Genomic DNA, 16,538 nt, shown 5'->3' on the forward strand with positions numbered 1-16,538 from the left:
CTCAGTCTCCTCTGGTGCGTTGCTTGGTCGTGGCAGCCGCTTGCTCTGTTCCTGTTTACCCGCGGGGGTGGGGCCACAGATTATTCGAGCGCATCCCCGTGGGGGGAGGGCAGCGCAGATTGACAAAGCCCGGGCGCTCACAGCTAATTACTGATTTAATGTCTACTTGTCCGTCGAACAAAATAGACATTAGATCTTATTGCCCGTTGTAAAAATCAACGTGCTCGGGCGATATGATTTCCCCATCCCTGCCTCTTTACTGCAGATATGTGCATTACAGACACTGACAATAACTGATCCTCAATCTGTGCCCATAAGAATAAGATTATCCTTAGGACTAGCCCCGACGTCCTAGCAAAGGTGGCGTCTCATCTTGATGTCAACGAACTGTTGAGCTGCTCCTCTTCCCACACCCAGGCCATGGAGCGGATAGGTTATTACTTAGATCAGATGTTAAGAGGTTGCCAGTGTAGTATTTTTATGGAACCAAGTCCATCTACTCCTGCTAGGCCTCACATGGACACTCCATCTCTGAAGCTGGTATTGCTGGGGTATGTTGAGTACATCAAAACCTGCTATGCGAAAGCTAAGCGCACACTACCTGTGCCCCCCACCACCCAAAAGCACATTCCAAATATTAAAAAAGCACCACTATTGGCTTCTTGACAAACATCACTTTAGCAGACATTAGCAAAGCTACCACTTGTTCAGCATCACACACGTCGTTTGGCAGGCTATTACGAACTTTGCTCCACACATCTGCACTATCTGTTCGTTAACCACCGCATTTGGTGGATGGGAACTGTTTTACAGTCTGTGCAGAGCATGTGTATCTACAGCCACACGTGCTAGGAACAGGAAGTGTTACCCTGTAAAAACGTGCAGCATATTGTGCTACAGATTCACGTGCGGACAACCACCACTGTGTAAGTCAGCGATAATTAGAAGTGTTTTTCTTCCAGCGTCACTAGGTTGTACACTGCACATTTTATGCAGTCTTTGCCTTTGACACTCCACGGACTATCCACCTGCTGAGTGGAAAACAATCTCTGGTGGAGTCTTTGACCTGGTGCATTCTGGATCGGCGGTTGAGCCGCACAGGTCGTGTGACTCTGAAACTACTTTTAAGAAAAACAATTTGCAAACATTCAGGCCCAATGACAGAGATGTGCAGTGCAACTAAATTTACTACACTAGACTGTAACAGAGCAACATTTTTATTTTCATGCAAAAGGCACTTCTTTTTTGGATTCCTGTCTTATATCTTGTCCCTCCTTGGACCAGCTGATTTGTCAAATTTCAAAATGTTTTTCAAAGAATGTTTCTGATTTTGGAAGTGAAGGTTCACTGTTGAAGGATACAAAAACAGGTTTTTGATCGGAATGTTGTGTCATTCTTTCCAAAGGTAATTAATTACTGTATATTAACTTATGTGATTTTTTTCGTGCAGTTGTTTGCAATTCCCAGCCCCCTGAAAATCAAAGAGCACACGCCCTTGTGCTTTTCTCAGTACTATGGGAAGAGCGCAGCAAGTGATATGAGAATCAGAGCCCTCTCCTATCACTGTTTGCTGTATCACATGGCCTGCCTGGCCGTCACAGAGAGAGAGAGAGGGGCCAAGGTTTGAATGAGCGCCAGCACTGAAATTATTGTATGCCTTTGAAGCAGCACATCTTGAATTAAACCAACTGGTAATTAATTTTCAGGGATCAGTTCTGTGACCCAAAAACAGAAACACTTTAGCCTGAAATGAATAAAAATACAGTTCTTTATTTTAAAGCAGAATACATTGAAACTTGATTGTCTTATTTTCATGAAGTCATCTCAAATATGGAAGGTCACTTTTTCATTTATCAAACTGTGGAAGGCTGATGTGTGTCATTAACGTAAATATAAGGCGTAGGTAATGGAAAGACAGTAGGAGGAAGTTGCACACATCCCCTTAAATGCTGCACTGCCTTAAATGTGCACTCGTGCCCCGATATACTGAGGGCTTGCATTGCCCTTATGTCACGCAAGGCGATGGAAGGGCAGGGCAAGCCCTTAAGTGAGATTTACTATACCATGCAGAGCCACCTTGTGTGGCATGGTAAATCTGGAGTAACACAAGTTGCTGCCCTGCGCTGCTCTGCCCTGAGAAGGCATTCTACGGGTGGAGTGTGGGTGTTTCCACTCATCCACCCATGGTTTTTGGCGCATTCCCTGATTTACTAACAATAGTAGTCTTGGGAATGGAGATGTTCCTTCCTGCACAAAAACAATCTTGCCCGCAACACAGGCACCCTTTCAAGGGTGCCTGTATTGGCGATTGCCAACCACGAGTGCAGCAGCACAGAGAGAGAACAGGAATGTGCCATGTGTTAGCAGATATGGCGCATTCCTACCCTCTCCATTTGACGCAGCACAGGAAGTTGTCTTGCCGCATTGCATCAAATGTTAGTAAATCTTCCCCAGGTGCATAGGACACCATTTTCATGTCACACAAGCGCACTTCACTTCCTGCCTTGAAAGATCGTAAGGCACGCAGGAATGTGCACTTTTATTATGGGAGCTAGTGCTGCCTCATGGCCATTATTCTTTTAAAATGCCCCCTCATAAACCCATAAATCCGATTAATAGAAGCCCGAGGAAGGGATGCTGTGAAAGCCTTGCTCAACAAGGCTTTCTGGGCCTGATTACAACTTTGGAGGAGGTGTTAATCTGTCCCAAAAGTGACCGATATACCACCAGCCGTATTACGAGTTCCATAGGATATAATGGACTCGAAATACGGCTGGTGGTATATCCGTCACTTTACTTTCCCTTTTGGGACGGATTAACACCTCCTCCAAAGTTGTAATCAGGCCCTCTGTTTCTTCCAGGATAATATTTTAAAATGGCTGACATGTGACCATTCCTCCCTGTAAACTATTTTAAAATGGCTGACCTAGGGCCATTTTATATTTTAAAATTGGCTAACCTGTCTACTGTTTATTGCCATGATTATCCCTGAGAAGAGGGCTGTTCAATTTCTTTGCATCAACTGGAGAAAAAGCACCTTGTAAAGTTATACCAACAGAGATCGGTGATGTCAGCAGAGATAGCTATCGCATGCACAGTGCACAGAAGTGTTATTTTCAGCGGTTTTGAAAGCTTTTCATGGAAGTTGCCCTCATGAAATCTTGACGTGCGAGAAGGGCTTCATCTCACTAAAGTTTTGCATAGATAACTGCAGTTTGTTGAATACTCAATGAGAGAGCCTTTAATTTAGGGAAGATCTCACTTCTTGTTACTCATCCTGGTTGCTTTGTAAGTGGATGGCTGGAAGACGCTGAAACAGTACCTGATGGTAGCTGTCCATGTGCTTGTCATCTAGCTTTCTGTTTACTGTTTACTGTTGCTTTGTTTCTTGCTTCCATTCCACTCCGTCCTTGATGCACTTTGGCACTTTCCCTCAATTTATCTCTTCCTCTGTTCATGTTCTTCTCCCTCTTGCCAATGAAGTCACAGCAGAATACTTTTGTTGTCTGGTCTCCCTACCCTGGCTTTGGTCACCTCATCCATGCTTCTCAGATATTCCACTTAGTAAAGTTCCTGCTCCTTTCTTTCCTGTTTTCAAACTATATCCCTCGATCTAGGTGGCCACCTATTCTCTCCTTCAATTCCCACATCTCTCCTCTCCTTTACTTTTCCTTCTGCTTCAAGCTCTTTCCTGTCTCCATTATTTTCCATGCACCTTTCATTTTGTGTGTGCATTCTCTTTCTTGTGTCTCCAAGTCCTTCTTTCTCTGAGGAATATAGACACCCCTCTTTTACCCTCCTCTTCTTCCTTTATTGTGACTCCCCTGCCACCTGTACCCCATCTTCCCAGACTGCACTGCTGTCTGTCCGCTTTCCCACCTAGTGGTTAATTATATGGTCGGTCGGGGAGTATTCAAGGTCCCTATCAGTTCCCCAAATAGCGGCAAACCTGTTAAGGACACCTGCCCACACAAGAAGCATCCTGCATGACAGTAAGCTTTGAACTCAGTCTTTCTCTTGCTTGGCCACCCCCTTTTCTCATTCTGCCCTTAGGTGGAAGCTTTTGGTAACTGTATTGTAGATCTCCTGTATTCCTTCTCACAGACCCCCTTTATGTGCCTATTAGCAGCTGTTTGTTACTTTGGTTGTGGTCCAGTTCTCTTAGTTTTGTCTGTACCCCAATAGTCCATATGTATTGCAACCCTGAGCGGTGTGTTCCGAAGGGCAGCAGGCCTCTCCCCTCTGCAGTGTCTCCCAGATTAGTCCAACTTTAGTTGAATATCAGGGATAGAAAACACTTTCTTCTCCATTTTGGCAAAGGCGATTTTCTTCTCGTAGTATGCGGCCTCATTGATGAAGGCAGGGTAGATGGTTGAGTCGCCTTCGTAGACCACCTCGTTCCCATCCAAGGTCTGGAAAATGGGGTCTCCGGGGTTCAGAGGGAGGAAATCCTTATCCTGGAAACCAAACATAATGAGGAGGTAATTTCTTCACAAATCTTAAGATCAGCTCAAAGAGAGTTAGAATTGGTTTTGCAAGGAATACAGCCACTGCATCAGTGCGTAACAGGAACTGACATCATACACCAGTTTCAGTATGTAATGTAATGTAACATGGATTTGTAGAGCGAAAAAGCTTATCCCCTGTGAGGGTATACAGGCGATGAGTAGGTGACTTATTTGCTGTTTCAATAAAGCTATAAACATTACCCTGCTTTACCTCACTAAGGGCCAGATGTAGCAATTTCCAATTTCCGGGTGCAATACGGTGTCTCAGACACCGACTGCGAGTCGCTATGGGGTCGCAAAGACCCACCTCATTAATATTAAGGAGGTGGGTTGCATTTTGCGACCCCATAGCGAGTCCCTGCACTCACAGGGATGGTGGCCTGCTGAAGTCAGCAGACCTCCATGTCTGTGACTGCTTTTTAAATAAAGCAGATTTTTTTTTATTTTGCAGCCCGTTTTCCTTAAAGGAAAACGAGTTGCAAAATAAAAAAAAATAACAAAATCATTTGGTTTCGGTTTTTCAGAGTAGGCAGTGGTCCATTGGACCACTGCCTGCTCTGAAATACCCTTTTTGTTAACATTCACAAAAGGGAAGGGGTCCCATGGGGACCCCTTCCCTTTTGCAAATGGGTTAGCACCAGTGTGACACTGGTGGTAAGTGCAAATTGCTTTGCGACTGCATTTGCGGTCACAAAGCAATTTAGCATAGCGATGCGAGTCACAAATAGGAAGGGGACACCCCTTCCTATTTGCGAGTCGCATTCACAGTTTGCGAGTCGGTACCGCAAATTGTGAATGAGCATCGCATTCAGCATTTTGCATGGCGCAAACTGCGTTTTTCGCAGTTTGCACCATGCAAAATGCTTTCTACATCTGGCCCTAATTTATTTAGGGCAGCTAGAGGCTACAGGGAGACGCTTTGCATTGCATTTTTGTAAATGTCTGAAAGCAGAATGTACCCTCAGTCGTGTCATGGGTCTGCACATGAAAAATGATAGTTGCCTGTGGTAAAGACAAGTTCCCCTTTGGGTGGAGCCCTTTCTCCTAAAGAGATCACTTCTGAGGAGTGATCTATCCCAGAAACTTTGCAGAGCACCCAGAAACTTTTAAGAGCACCCAGAAACTTTGAAGAGCACCTGACTGGACTTTTGAATCGAGTTCCATGAGGAAGAAAAAGAAGTGGGTGTTCACAAGTGGTTAAATCAGGAGCTGCACTGCAGAGGGTTGCTGCATTCAAGACTTTCACCCCTACACTTCAGCTAAGAAATATGAGCTACAGCCCTAAATGCAGTCTGGGTGGGATGTGTGTCCCAATAAAGTAATCTATAATGTTGGCCATCACTATAGAATATTATTTATGTTATGGGCTGCACTGATACTTTGCAGCTGGACTTCATCGCAAGAGAAGTCCTCTGGGATATAGTTGGCTCCTTTAAATGTTGTAGTGGTGCGCGAGATTCAGATGTCTAGGTGGCCTGGCACAAACTATCTCAACTTAGATACAGGTTGTCACTGTGAGACAGAATGTCAGTTCACCTTTCCAGTTTGACCAGCTCTGTCTGCTAAGATAAATTGATTGTATTAGGGACAGAACTTTATTTCTACAGGTCAGCCGTGTACTCTAGGACTGAGGAAGAAGGTTTGCTGGCACATGGATCTGAGGCCAAGTTTGCAGCCTAATTTGTGAATCTCAAGAAACGTGTGCAGGTTTACCACTGTCGCCATGACATCAGAGACTGCGTATTCCAACACTGATGCCTTCTTGGAGCACAGTCCTGTCTCCATCAGCGAACCAGTTGGACTAACAGACCTAAAACGATGATTTGCGGGTAACAGCACCCAGTTGTCCAAGCTCCATATTAGCTCCCACTGAGCAACAATGTAGGTAGAGATACTTCAGACTGACCTGCAGCTTGGGGTGGATGATTCCTGACATCTCTCCATCTGCGTTTCGAGGGTAGTCCTCACGGCTGATGAGCGTGTGTGCGTCAATGTCAAAGGCTGGGAAGGCTGAGCCTGGAAAAGGGATCAGAGCAAAAGAGACTTATTAAATGGTAGTTGGAAAGGTGGGGGGATGAAGACCGCGCAGGAGAGAGGGAGTGGTAAAGACTGGGAGATAGGCAAAGAACTAGGAGAGTGAGATGCTATAGAAAGAGAACAGAAAATGGAGATGGGAGAAGAGCGGGGAGGGAGTAAATGGGAGCGCAAGATGGTTGGAGAAAAACAACACAAGAGTTTAGGAAATCCTTTTTAGACGTTATCACCCCAGGTTATTCACCTTTTTCTGGACCCGATATTTCTGCATTCTTTGCTGGCTTTGGAGCTCTGCATTTTACCCCTGCTAAATAGGAGTAAGGTGCCTGTACTCTCCGTCTAAGCATGGTTTAAGGGGAATATTCATAATCTGCATATTTAACTTGCCAATATGTCGACTGGAGTAGGGTACAAAGTGTAGCTAGGGCTTGGACGTTAAAGGCCACCAGTGGACTGCAGCACCTATTGTTCCATTGACGACAGTGGCAATGCAAACACAGCTCAAGCCAGCCCTATGTAGCCAAACTGTAGCAGTGTAAAAACTGCAATTCAAACTGTCAAAATAAACCCTTGTGGCATGTCGCAACATCCTTTGTAAATAATAATGTCACCCCTGTGTGGGCCTTGTAACCCACAAAGCACGATGCATGGTATTTAAACATAGGAAGTGTAGAAATTGAACTTGAAAGTGTCCTTAAAGTGACTAGCATCCAAAACTTGTTTTCACTGTCGCAGGCCTAGCTGTCCTATGTAGAAAAGCAGAATACAGATTAAAATTCTAAATCTGTATCTCAGGAATGGGACTAGATACAAAATAACTATTTTTAAGAGTTGTTGAAAATCCAATTCAATTCTTGAAGTCAGATTTTTTATAAATATTAAGGAAAAATAACTTTTAGGAAATTACCTTTTTCTATGCCTGAAGTTTCTCGGGGTTAATTTGCATTTTTCAACTTCTCCCAGTCAGTGATGAGCATTTGAATAAGTGTGTTTGAGGTTAAATTCCTCGTGGGTGCTACACAATACGTCACTATGATTTACAGGTTCACCTGGATAGGCGTAGGTGACTCAGCTGAACCTCACAGAATATGCAGGGTTGGAGCTCTGGGCAACCTTTTTGGCATTAAAGTGTCAATTGCTGCTGTGGTATCAAATCCTGCATGACAGGTCTCCTGGGTTTTATAGATAACACTTGGGGGGCACTTGAAAGGAAGGAAACAGAGTGCTAAGACAACATTTTGTATATTCACTGTCTGGTTGCTGGAAAACCCTGATTTTGTCCTACTAGACTTCTGTCCTTGTTTATTGTGAGGGTGGTGGAGGGGGGACAGTGGTTGCCACAAACTAGAGTTAAGTGGTAGATTTGGGGGGACTCTATGAATACTACAGTGCACTCCACACACACATCCTCAGCTCTCAGAATCCAAGTTGAGTGTGGCCAAAAACTTTATCCACCTTGAAAATGTGCTAAGTAGATAGGGGTAGAGGGGGGATCCTTTACCCCATGGGTTAGGGTGTGCCCAGGAGTCTTTCACATTCTGTAGCCCATGCGAGTCATAAATGTTGCATTTCCAGGCACTTCAGAACACTCCTGGACTTGAGAAAGAACCGAAGAGGAGTGGCCTGCTCTCTGAAGGACTGGACCTGCTATCTCTAGTTCCAAGGACAAAGAGATGGATTTAAAGGGTCATAAGCCTGACCTTCTGTTCAGGCTACAGGGATACTCCAAGCCACAAGAGACCGTTCCTGCAACTGACAAGTGGCTATTGGACCTGGGCTATACCCTGCTGTTGTCCTCTGCCTGACACCCTGTGAGTGTCTATGTGCCTCTCCTGTGAGGCTTTACTCCTGTGATGGATTGGGACTTAAAAGACTAAAGTCAGTGGGTAAAATCTATGACCAGGGTGTACCTGGTTGGTGTATCTGACCTGCTCTCCATCACGGTCAGCCTCAAACTGCAGGTAGGATGCAGTCTACTGCGACCAGTGAGTATCATTGACCCTTTGTGCTTTTTGATGCTGTTTCTACTTAAAACTTCATGTGTCCGGTTCCTCATATCAGATTGTTGTCATTTTTATGTTGTTTTGTTTGTTGCTTTTAATGCTATTTTTCTAATTCGGTTTGGATTTTTGTTGGTTAGGGTGTTGGCTTTGTTACTGTTTTGGTACTTCATCAATACTTTACACTTTACCCGACGTTGGACCTTTCTACTCTGTGCTACAGATACCCGGGTGTTCAGCCCAGGCTCATTTAGTGACTTCCAGGGCTTACTGTGATAAGAGTTGTGATATTTCCTGGAGGTGGGGAGTCACCCACCCTAATTAATAATCTAATTTCTTACAAGGAGCCATCAAACTGTAGGAAAAAGAGGTGGGTAAGTGAAAAAGAGAGTTTGAGATACATTTAGATGGAGATTTTGTCGGAAGGGAGGAATAGAGAGGTAAAGGAGAATAGAGTGGAGTCAGCAACAGATAGCGGAGAAAAGAATGGAACGGTGCATAGAGTGATGAGTTGTAAGAAGAGCGAGTGGAATAGAGAAGCACAAGAGCAGTGCCAGCATTATCTGCATTCTGACAGTTCTCCTCCTCTGGGACCTTTCTTAACCGGGCCAATGGTTGGTGATCCAGTGTTTACTCCTTCAGTGTCTTTCTGTGGTGTTTTGCTGGCTACTTCCCACCATCAGGAAGCACCACATTGGCTATTCGGTATACAGCGCCGCCTCCCTTCTGTACCGGCACACTGCATCTGTGACGTGCACTTGTGAAGGTAGGGCTGGGGCGTGAGTGGAAGACGGGCACTGTCCTAAGTGGCACCAGGTTCTGAGTGGACCATGCCAGGGAGGGGCATTGTTCCAGTTGTTTCCTCCTGGTGCAAATCACACCATGGTAAGGACTCTCACCCAGTGCACGCGGGGCTGAGCGGCCGCTGGGGCACTGCCAAGCATCCAGAACCTCTGCTGTGGAGAAATACTCTCTCCTCAGATCAACATTCAAGTACTAAGGCCTAGGAGAGTCCTGCTCTGCTCAGGACAAGGTGCAGAGAAAAGGCAGCCTGCAGTGTTGATGTTCTGATGTTAAGGGATTTAGAAGCAGAGGAAACCAACACTGACAATAAGAGGGTGACAGCCTATGCTTGAGTATAGACTGAGGAATGACGTGTACATCCCTCTTGATGGCAGGTTCTGGTGTCTGTAAGAAACATGATTACCAAAATTACTCTGATTACTCCAGCGTAGCTAAATTATGCCCGGGCCTAGTCTGGACTTGCAATTCTATATTAGGACAGCCCGGACCAGTCCAACGGCTGGATAGTAGCTTGGCCATACAGATCATCCGAACAGCATAACATGAGATCCAATTCATATTGAAAGAAAGTCTCTTGGGTTGGAAAGTAAGTCTCTTGGGGTGGAAGGAGCTTTGTTCACTCCACCTCTCAACTTAGGAATGGACTGCCTAAGCACCGAGGATGTCAATCCAATATGACGAGCCTTTGTAAAGATCTGAAATCCTGGCTGTTTTCTCTTCCTTTGTAGCCCTCAATCCCCCCACGGCTCCAGGTCAGGGAATTGGTAAGTGTTAGCGCCAAGATGTCCAAGGGCATTTGTGCGCTCTATAAATTATAAATCAAATTCATCTAATTAGAAGGTTGTTTCGCCTTCTGACATCTCCACCGTGAGTGCCTACCTGGGTGCCATAGAACTCTAAGCTGCATCCTAGCTAGTAAAGCAACGTTAATAAGAGCATTCTCACTCATGACCTCAGATGACCCCTACAACAATGTTTATGTCCATGGAAGTTTAGAAAGAGTTGTAGCTCAGAATGAATAGTAACATACAGAGAGATCCTTCCCTTTAAGGAGCTATGACGACAAAGTAAACATGCTGCTATGGATCTCTCCTCTGCTGACCTTGGCTGATCATAGTTTTTGTGGTTTCACCCGCAGCTGCAAGGACGCTGTGTGATCTGCCTTTCAGCTTAGCTGCTGCCTCTGGCTAGGATTATGATGTCACAACTCTACTGTAACATCTTATTACAGGTGACTACAGACGTCATACTTCAGCAGTAATAAAAAAGTTTTCCATACATTATAAGTGCGCTTTTTCACTTTACATTGGATTCCCACCCTTGTAGGCACCCACCTCGAGTACCAGCTTCATAATCTAGTTACAATAAAACCACTCCTTCCTAAAAATAACTTCAGGGCTATTGTGCATTGCCCACTGACTGGCTCGTTCCATTTATGACATGCGCATTATCAGTTTGGGTCTCTTGGCAAACATCTTGCAGGACTATCTCTGCAGCTGGAGGCAGGTTTCTAAAAATGAACTGCAAGGAAAAGACTCCTCCTAAATAAAGTAGTTTGGTCTGTGGCTTATCCATCTGACAGAGATGAGAACTTCCGAGGCCACTGGTGGGCGAACATGAATGTGGCTGGCACCATATCATGGGCGCACCTATGTACTTATACCCAGATTTACGGGGGTTTGGCGAAGGGCAGCATAGCAAGTCACCTTGATGCCAAAGTGAACAGGAAGGAATGCACTGTATGTGTGCAATACAATGCCGTCCTGTCCTTTCCCCTGCACTGGTGCCACTTTGGCAGCCTAGCGCCAACGCAGGCACCCTGGCACCGTGGTTCAAGGGTGGCTGTGTTCTTGGCAGGATTGTTTTTGTCCGGGAAGGGGCCAATCCTGAGAGGTGTCTTCCTGTTTCTATGTGTGCTGCAGAAGGCAGCACATGTAGAAAGAGGAAACAAAAGGAGAAATAAGAATATTTCTCCTAATTACGCCTCACCTCGGGAGGCGTAAGGTTTTGGTGCATCCCAAGGTTTATAGGGTCTTCTAAATCTGAGGATGTGTCAAAATCCATGGGAGTTGCATCAGAAAACCCATTGCAATGCCTATGAACGCCTCCCTGGCACAGAGTAAGGCAACGCAGCAACTTCCAAAGTAACTGTGTGGGCTCGTAGATATGGTTAGGAGGTTTGTTCCACCAGAGCATCACAAAAAGTGACGCAACAACGGTGCAAACCCCTTAAAAATATGCCCCTAAGTATCCAGGTTTAAATGTGTTTTGGAACCCTACCTTTTTTATTTGCACCCCCTTAACTAATCATCACAAATCTTTGCATCATCGGTCAATGTGGAAAAGGGATAGGTCTGCAAAGTTTCGTGGAGGTTCGTCAGATGGTGGCAAAATTACTAGCAAGCAAAAATCAGAGGAATTTCTATCTGTGGGAATCCTAACCATAACTACAGGGTGGCTACTGTGACTCTGTAATATGTATTAAAAAACAAAATTGCAAACATCTGCAAAGTTGTGAACTAATGGTATTCCTGATGTAGTGATTCTCGGTATAGTGGCCATGATATAATGACTCCCGATTTAAAAACTGTGAAGTAGTTATCTTAGTGGTAGAGAGTGGTACATATGCACATATATTTAATATATTGGTTTATGCTATATTTAGTTTTTAGTTTCAGGAATAAGAAGTGATATATCAAAGTACAGGGAGTTGGTTACACATAGATATCACTAAAGTATATCCATTCACTGATAAAGTTAAATGAAGGGCTGTTGTCTACAGTTTCTCAAGAGATCTCTGAAAACCACTATGTCTTGTAGACCTCAGTACCAAGCAGAATCAACGAGTCACAGTGGTGCAGTTCAGTGACCCTGTTTTTTTCTCTTATCTTATTCCCTGCTTTTACCACTGGTGCACATATCCTTGAGTATGTGGCCATTAGTGGAGGCTGTGAGAGGCAGGAGAGTGCATTGCTCTTCTTGGATTTCCAGAACATGGTTGGTGCTCTCTCAAGCAGGATGCAAAGCAACAATTTTAAGTCCCAGAGTCACACAGAGCTGGCCTGTACCCAGATGAAAAGCAAGGGTTTATCTGTATTTACAGTTTCAAACCTTGGTTAAATTTTTCGATGAAATCCAGCCCATGTCTGACGAGAGCTCTCATTTGTGCAAGACAATCTGCTCTGACAACACCTTGTGGCTGCGGCCCAACCTCCATTGCTGGGAAGAGAAGATTGGAAAGTATAAGGTGAAAGACTTTGACACCCTGAGAGACCTCACCCACAACACAAAATACCTTAAAATCCACTTGAGGTAACTTCTCATGCACCACCAGGCATTCCTCAGAGAGCGTGTAAGCTTGTACTGAGTGTGAGACAGCATGTCTCACAGTAAAAGAGACATCACATACCATATCAATTTGTAACCATATCAGATAACGTCTCTCGCAGTGTAGGAGACATCACACACAAGTTATCAACTTGCAACCAGTATGAGTTAATGTCTCTTGAAGCATGGGATCATCCACACAAAACCTTTTCTCTGTGAAGTGACCTTCCTAACATCACCAGACATCTATCATAGACCCAGTTAATCCATTTTCTCTTTGAGGTGACCATTCCTGTTGTATTGGGCACATAACATACCCACATGTACTACCTCATAGCCAGTGTGAGAGGACATTCTGTTCCAGCACCCACCAATCAGAGTCACAGATAACTTGCATTCTCAGTGAGGTGGTCCTCCTTACTCAATAAAAACTGAACAGGGAGCACTCTCCAAACAATCACTGGGGTATCAGAATAGAATCCATACTAAGGACAGAAAGATAATTTAATCATATTAAAGTCCATCCAGATGGGTAAAGAGATTCTTCCATTTAGTTCATAAGCACATGACTAGACATAGACCTGAGTATTCACAACACTTTATTCTTCACATACTGAACATCCAGGTCAGCCAACGCGTTTCGTCCTTGAGCAAGGGCTTCATCAGGGAATTTACCTCAAAACGTCATACACCCGCACACCATCCATTGAGTCATACACGCAGTTTAGAGCCGAGTCACACGATTGCAGGACTGCTTCGAGCCAGACTCACCCACGCCGTTCTTGCAGATGGAGTCGATGGTGTATGATTCTTCATCCCCCTTCTTGTACACATAGATGGGACACTTTTGCATATAATTGGTCTAATGGAAAAGATAATTAAAGAGATCAGTGACAGAGCAGGAACCTTAAGATATCTAAAAAGGGTGGTACCACAGCCGTCAGCGTTGGCCAAGATCCTGGCTTTCTAGGAGATTGGGCCATTCATGACAATCCCAGGGGATCACAATCCCGCTCCGAGAACTTTTAATTGTAGGGAATATTTTTAATCCCTCCCATAGTAAGACACAGGTGGACAAGGACTGATTCCATATTTTGTTTCAACTAATATGTTTAGGTCACCTGTAGCACTCAAAGTTGGAAAAGGATCCTTACATTCTGTGCAAGTACGATTAGCATCTTTTTTCTCAGGGGTATTAGCACAGCGAGGGAACAAGCGTATTGCACCTGAGGAAAAGATGTAGATGAGGGATTTGAAGTGAAACTGAAAGGAGGTAAATACTCATAAATTACCTTAGTAGTGGAAACTCCTATGCTGGATTTTAAAAATCTTTTTAACTACTGGCCTATATCAACCTAGCATTTTTAAAATAAATCACTGGGACTATTGTGGTGGAGGAAATTCAAAAAAAGTTGGAGAAAGTTTTTGCAGATTTCTAGTAATGTTTTTGCCCATGAAGAGAAGCAGAGTATGTCTTTTGTCAGAAAAACATGCATTAACTCGGAGACATTTTAAGTTAATGTATCCGCTCAAGACGCCAAAAAAAGTGCACAGATACCAGTTGTGCCTAGACTATGCAGAAAAAGGGACCTCGACACAGCCCTACATGTTCTCTTTCACTGCAATGTCTTTTGGTAATTAAACAGCTGTGGTCATTGAAGCTACTTCCCTCTTGCAAAGTGCACATTTCATGTAATGACAAATACAGTAGTCTTTTCCAAGCTTCTATAGTGCAGTTCAGAACTGGGCAGTCAGGGTTAGGATTGTGAATTTGAGCATTTGACAGAAGATCACAAGATGTTAGGCTGGTTCTTGTTGAAAGAATTTGGAAAATTGTACATTGCCTGAATAATAAATGAACTATTTTCATGTAAAGCAGTGCACCAGAAGCTCTGCCCTGCGTTGGACCCTTAGATGGAAATAGTACGGTGGCACACTGACCAGCATAACTAGTGTGAGCTTGTGGAATGCTTTAGCTTCAAGCTTGTTCTACGTCACTCTAATTTAACTTTAAAAGTATATTGCAAAAATATTTCTGCTGTACTACTGGCTCTTACCTATATATATTACCTGTTCTGTGCGCACATATATATATATATATATGTATATATATATATATATATACATGTATATATATATATATATATAATTATATCATAATGTTCAGCTACGTCACTGTACTAAATACTAAATCCTGTAGTACAAATTCCTTTATTTCACAGGGTCTTTGGGAAATGTGGATTTTTTCATCACAATGACAAACTCCAAACCATTCTGCAGAGCTTTGTTAGTAAAAGTCACCAGTTATGGGGTGCATTTCACAATGTTTTGCCCTTATTAGACAGCCTTTTGTTTTTTCATGTGTTCTCAGCATTGGGGTGCTGTAATCAACGTATATTTATTTTTTTACTTATCCCCTTATTGAATTTTATGTTTGATTACTTAGGTAAATGGTTCAAACATAATTGCATATTTATTAATGTTCTTATTCAGTGCAACATGATACTTCAGTTTGCATGAATATATTCATGTGTTTTCTGTGTGTTTGTGCAATTATTTTAAATAATGAGTACGTTTTTGTAGAAATTGATATCTTAGCTTCTAACTTATTGGCTTTAAACAATAATCAAGGCTTCCCAGAATGTAAGTAAGTGAAAAGTTAAAAGGTCTTTACTACTAATTGTTTATTTTGAAAATATTCACAGCGTTCAGACAGAATATATGTAAACTAGATCAGAGCGTTATTAGAGAGAGAGGAATTTCATCCTGGCTTTGAACCAGCCATCATGCCTCTCCTTCTCTCTGTGAATTGTTTTTACGTAGCAGAGAATTTACAAATGTTGACGATTTATTGACATTTTGTATTGTGTAGTGTGTTACTTGTTGTTTGAAGAGTTGTGTGATTTACCAAATACTATATATACATCAACCTTACTTCATTATCAACTTTAGTTTATTTTTTAGGTATTTTTTGTTTTTTCAAATCTTCACCTCACGTCTGAAGCCCTTCAGGCTACTTTAACTCCCATCCTTGATATTACTTGAAAAAGCTTACATTGAGATGTGTTTGTGAGAATCGTTGATTCTCTCTACATGCTTATAGAAGGATGCGTGATGGTCCTTGGAGTGACATGTTACAGTATCGATAAGTGGTTGTATGGTGCATGAGGTTTGGTGCATTGGCTTCTGATTGTGGATGTATGATATCGGATGTGAGCATGTATGATGGTTGTAGTTGGGGTGTGTTGGGGTCTGCTGTTGGTTTTTGTACATACATGTTTTGCTTCACTAATGACCAAGCTGAAACACTCATGCACTGACAAAAATCTCTGGTATGCGCTTCGTAGTCCAAAGAAAACATTTATTATTTCACTACACAAGGTTCCTAAAAGGAGATTAGTATGTTGAAAGCACACGTTTAAAAATGGTCACAGCAATGAAATGAAAGAATGTACAAATGATTCTCCAGTGCAATATACACATCAAATATATGTATCTATATTATAATGTAAAGCAAATAATGAACTGAAAAAATATGCATCACCAGGAGAAAAGGGCATCACTGCTTCACCTCCCTCCTATTCAGCATCAAATCGCCAGATCCCAGAATCGATCGAGGAGAGAGAGATCAATTATCCTCACGGGAAAGATGGCACACCCCAGTGTCCTGGATGTGCCTGAGATCTGCAAACACTCTCTGTCCCCGGTCCATCTGGTCTCGGCCTCTTATACTCTGAACAAACAAGAGAGGAAAATTCTAGAAATTCCCTCTTCCTGCAGAAGTTTATTATTCAAAAAATGCTGATTGCTATAGGCCTGCTTTGAAAATAACACATTGGGACGTGGCCACAATCACGAGGTGGCA

At 43.3% G+C, this 16,538-nt stretch overlaps 1 protein-coding gene across 1 annotated transcript in view; it reads right to left on the reverse strand.

The window, feature by feature from the left end:
- Positions 1-1,750: 1,750 nt before the first annotated feature.
- Positions 1,751-16,538, reverse strand: part of LOC138293678 (N-acyl-aromatic-L-amino acid amidohydrolase (carboxylate-forming)-like) — a 30,897-nt gene continuing 16,109 nt past the window's right edge. Inside the window, exons 4-7 of the mRNA XM_069232983.1 lie at positions 13,445-13,535; positions 12,458-12,565; positions 6,415-6,524; positions 1,751-4,457 (exon numbers count right to left, since the gene is read on the reverse strand). Coding sequence (XP_069089084.1) covers positions 4,260-4,457; positions 6,415-6,524; positions 12,458-12,565; positions 13,445-13,535 — 507 coding nt within the window. The 3' untranslated portion in view covers positions 1,751-4,259. The remainder of the gene's footprint in view (positions 4,458-6,414; positions 6,525-12,457; positions 12,566-13,444; positions 13,536-16,538) is intronic.

The sequence above is a fragment of the Pleurodeles waltl genome, chromosome 4_2, assembly GCF_031143425.1.
Source record: "Pleurodeles waltl isolate 20211129_DDA chromosome 4_2, aPleWal1.hap1.20221129, whole genome shotgun sequence".
NCBI classification, from domain to species: domain Eukaryota; kingdom Metazoa; phylum Chordata; class Amphibia; order Caudata; family Salamandridae; genus Pleurodeles; species Pleurodeles waltl.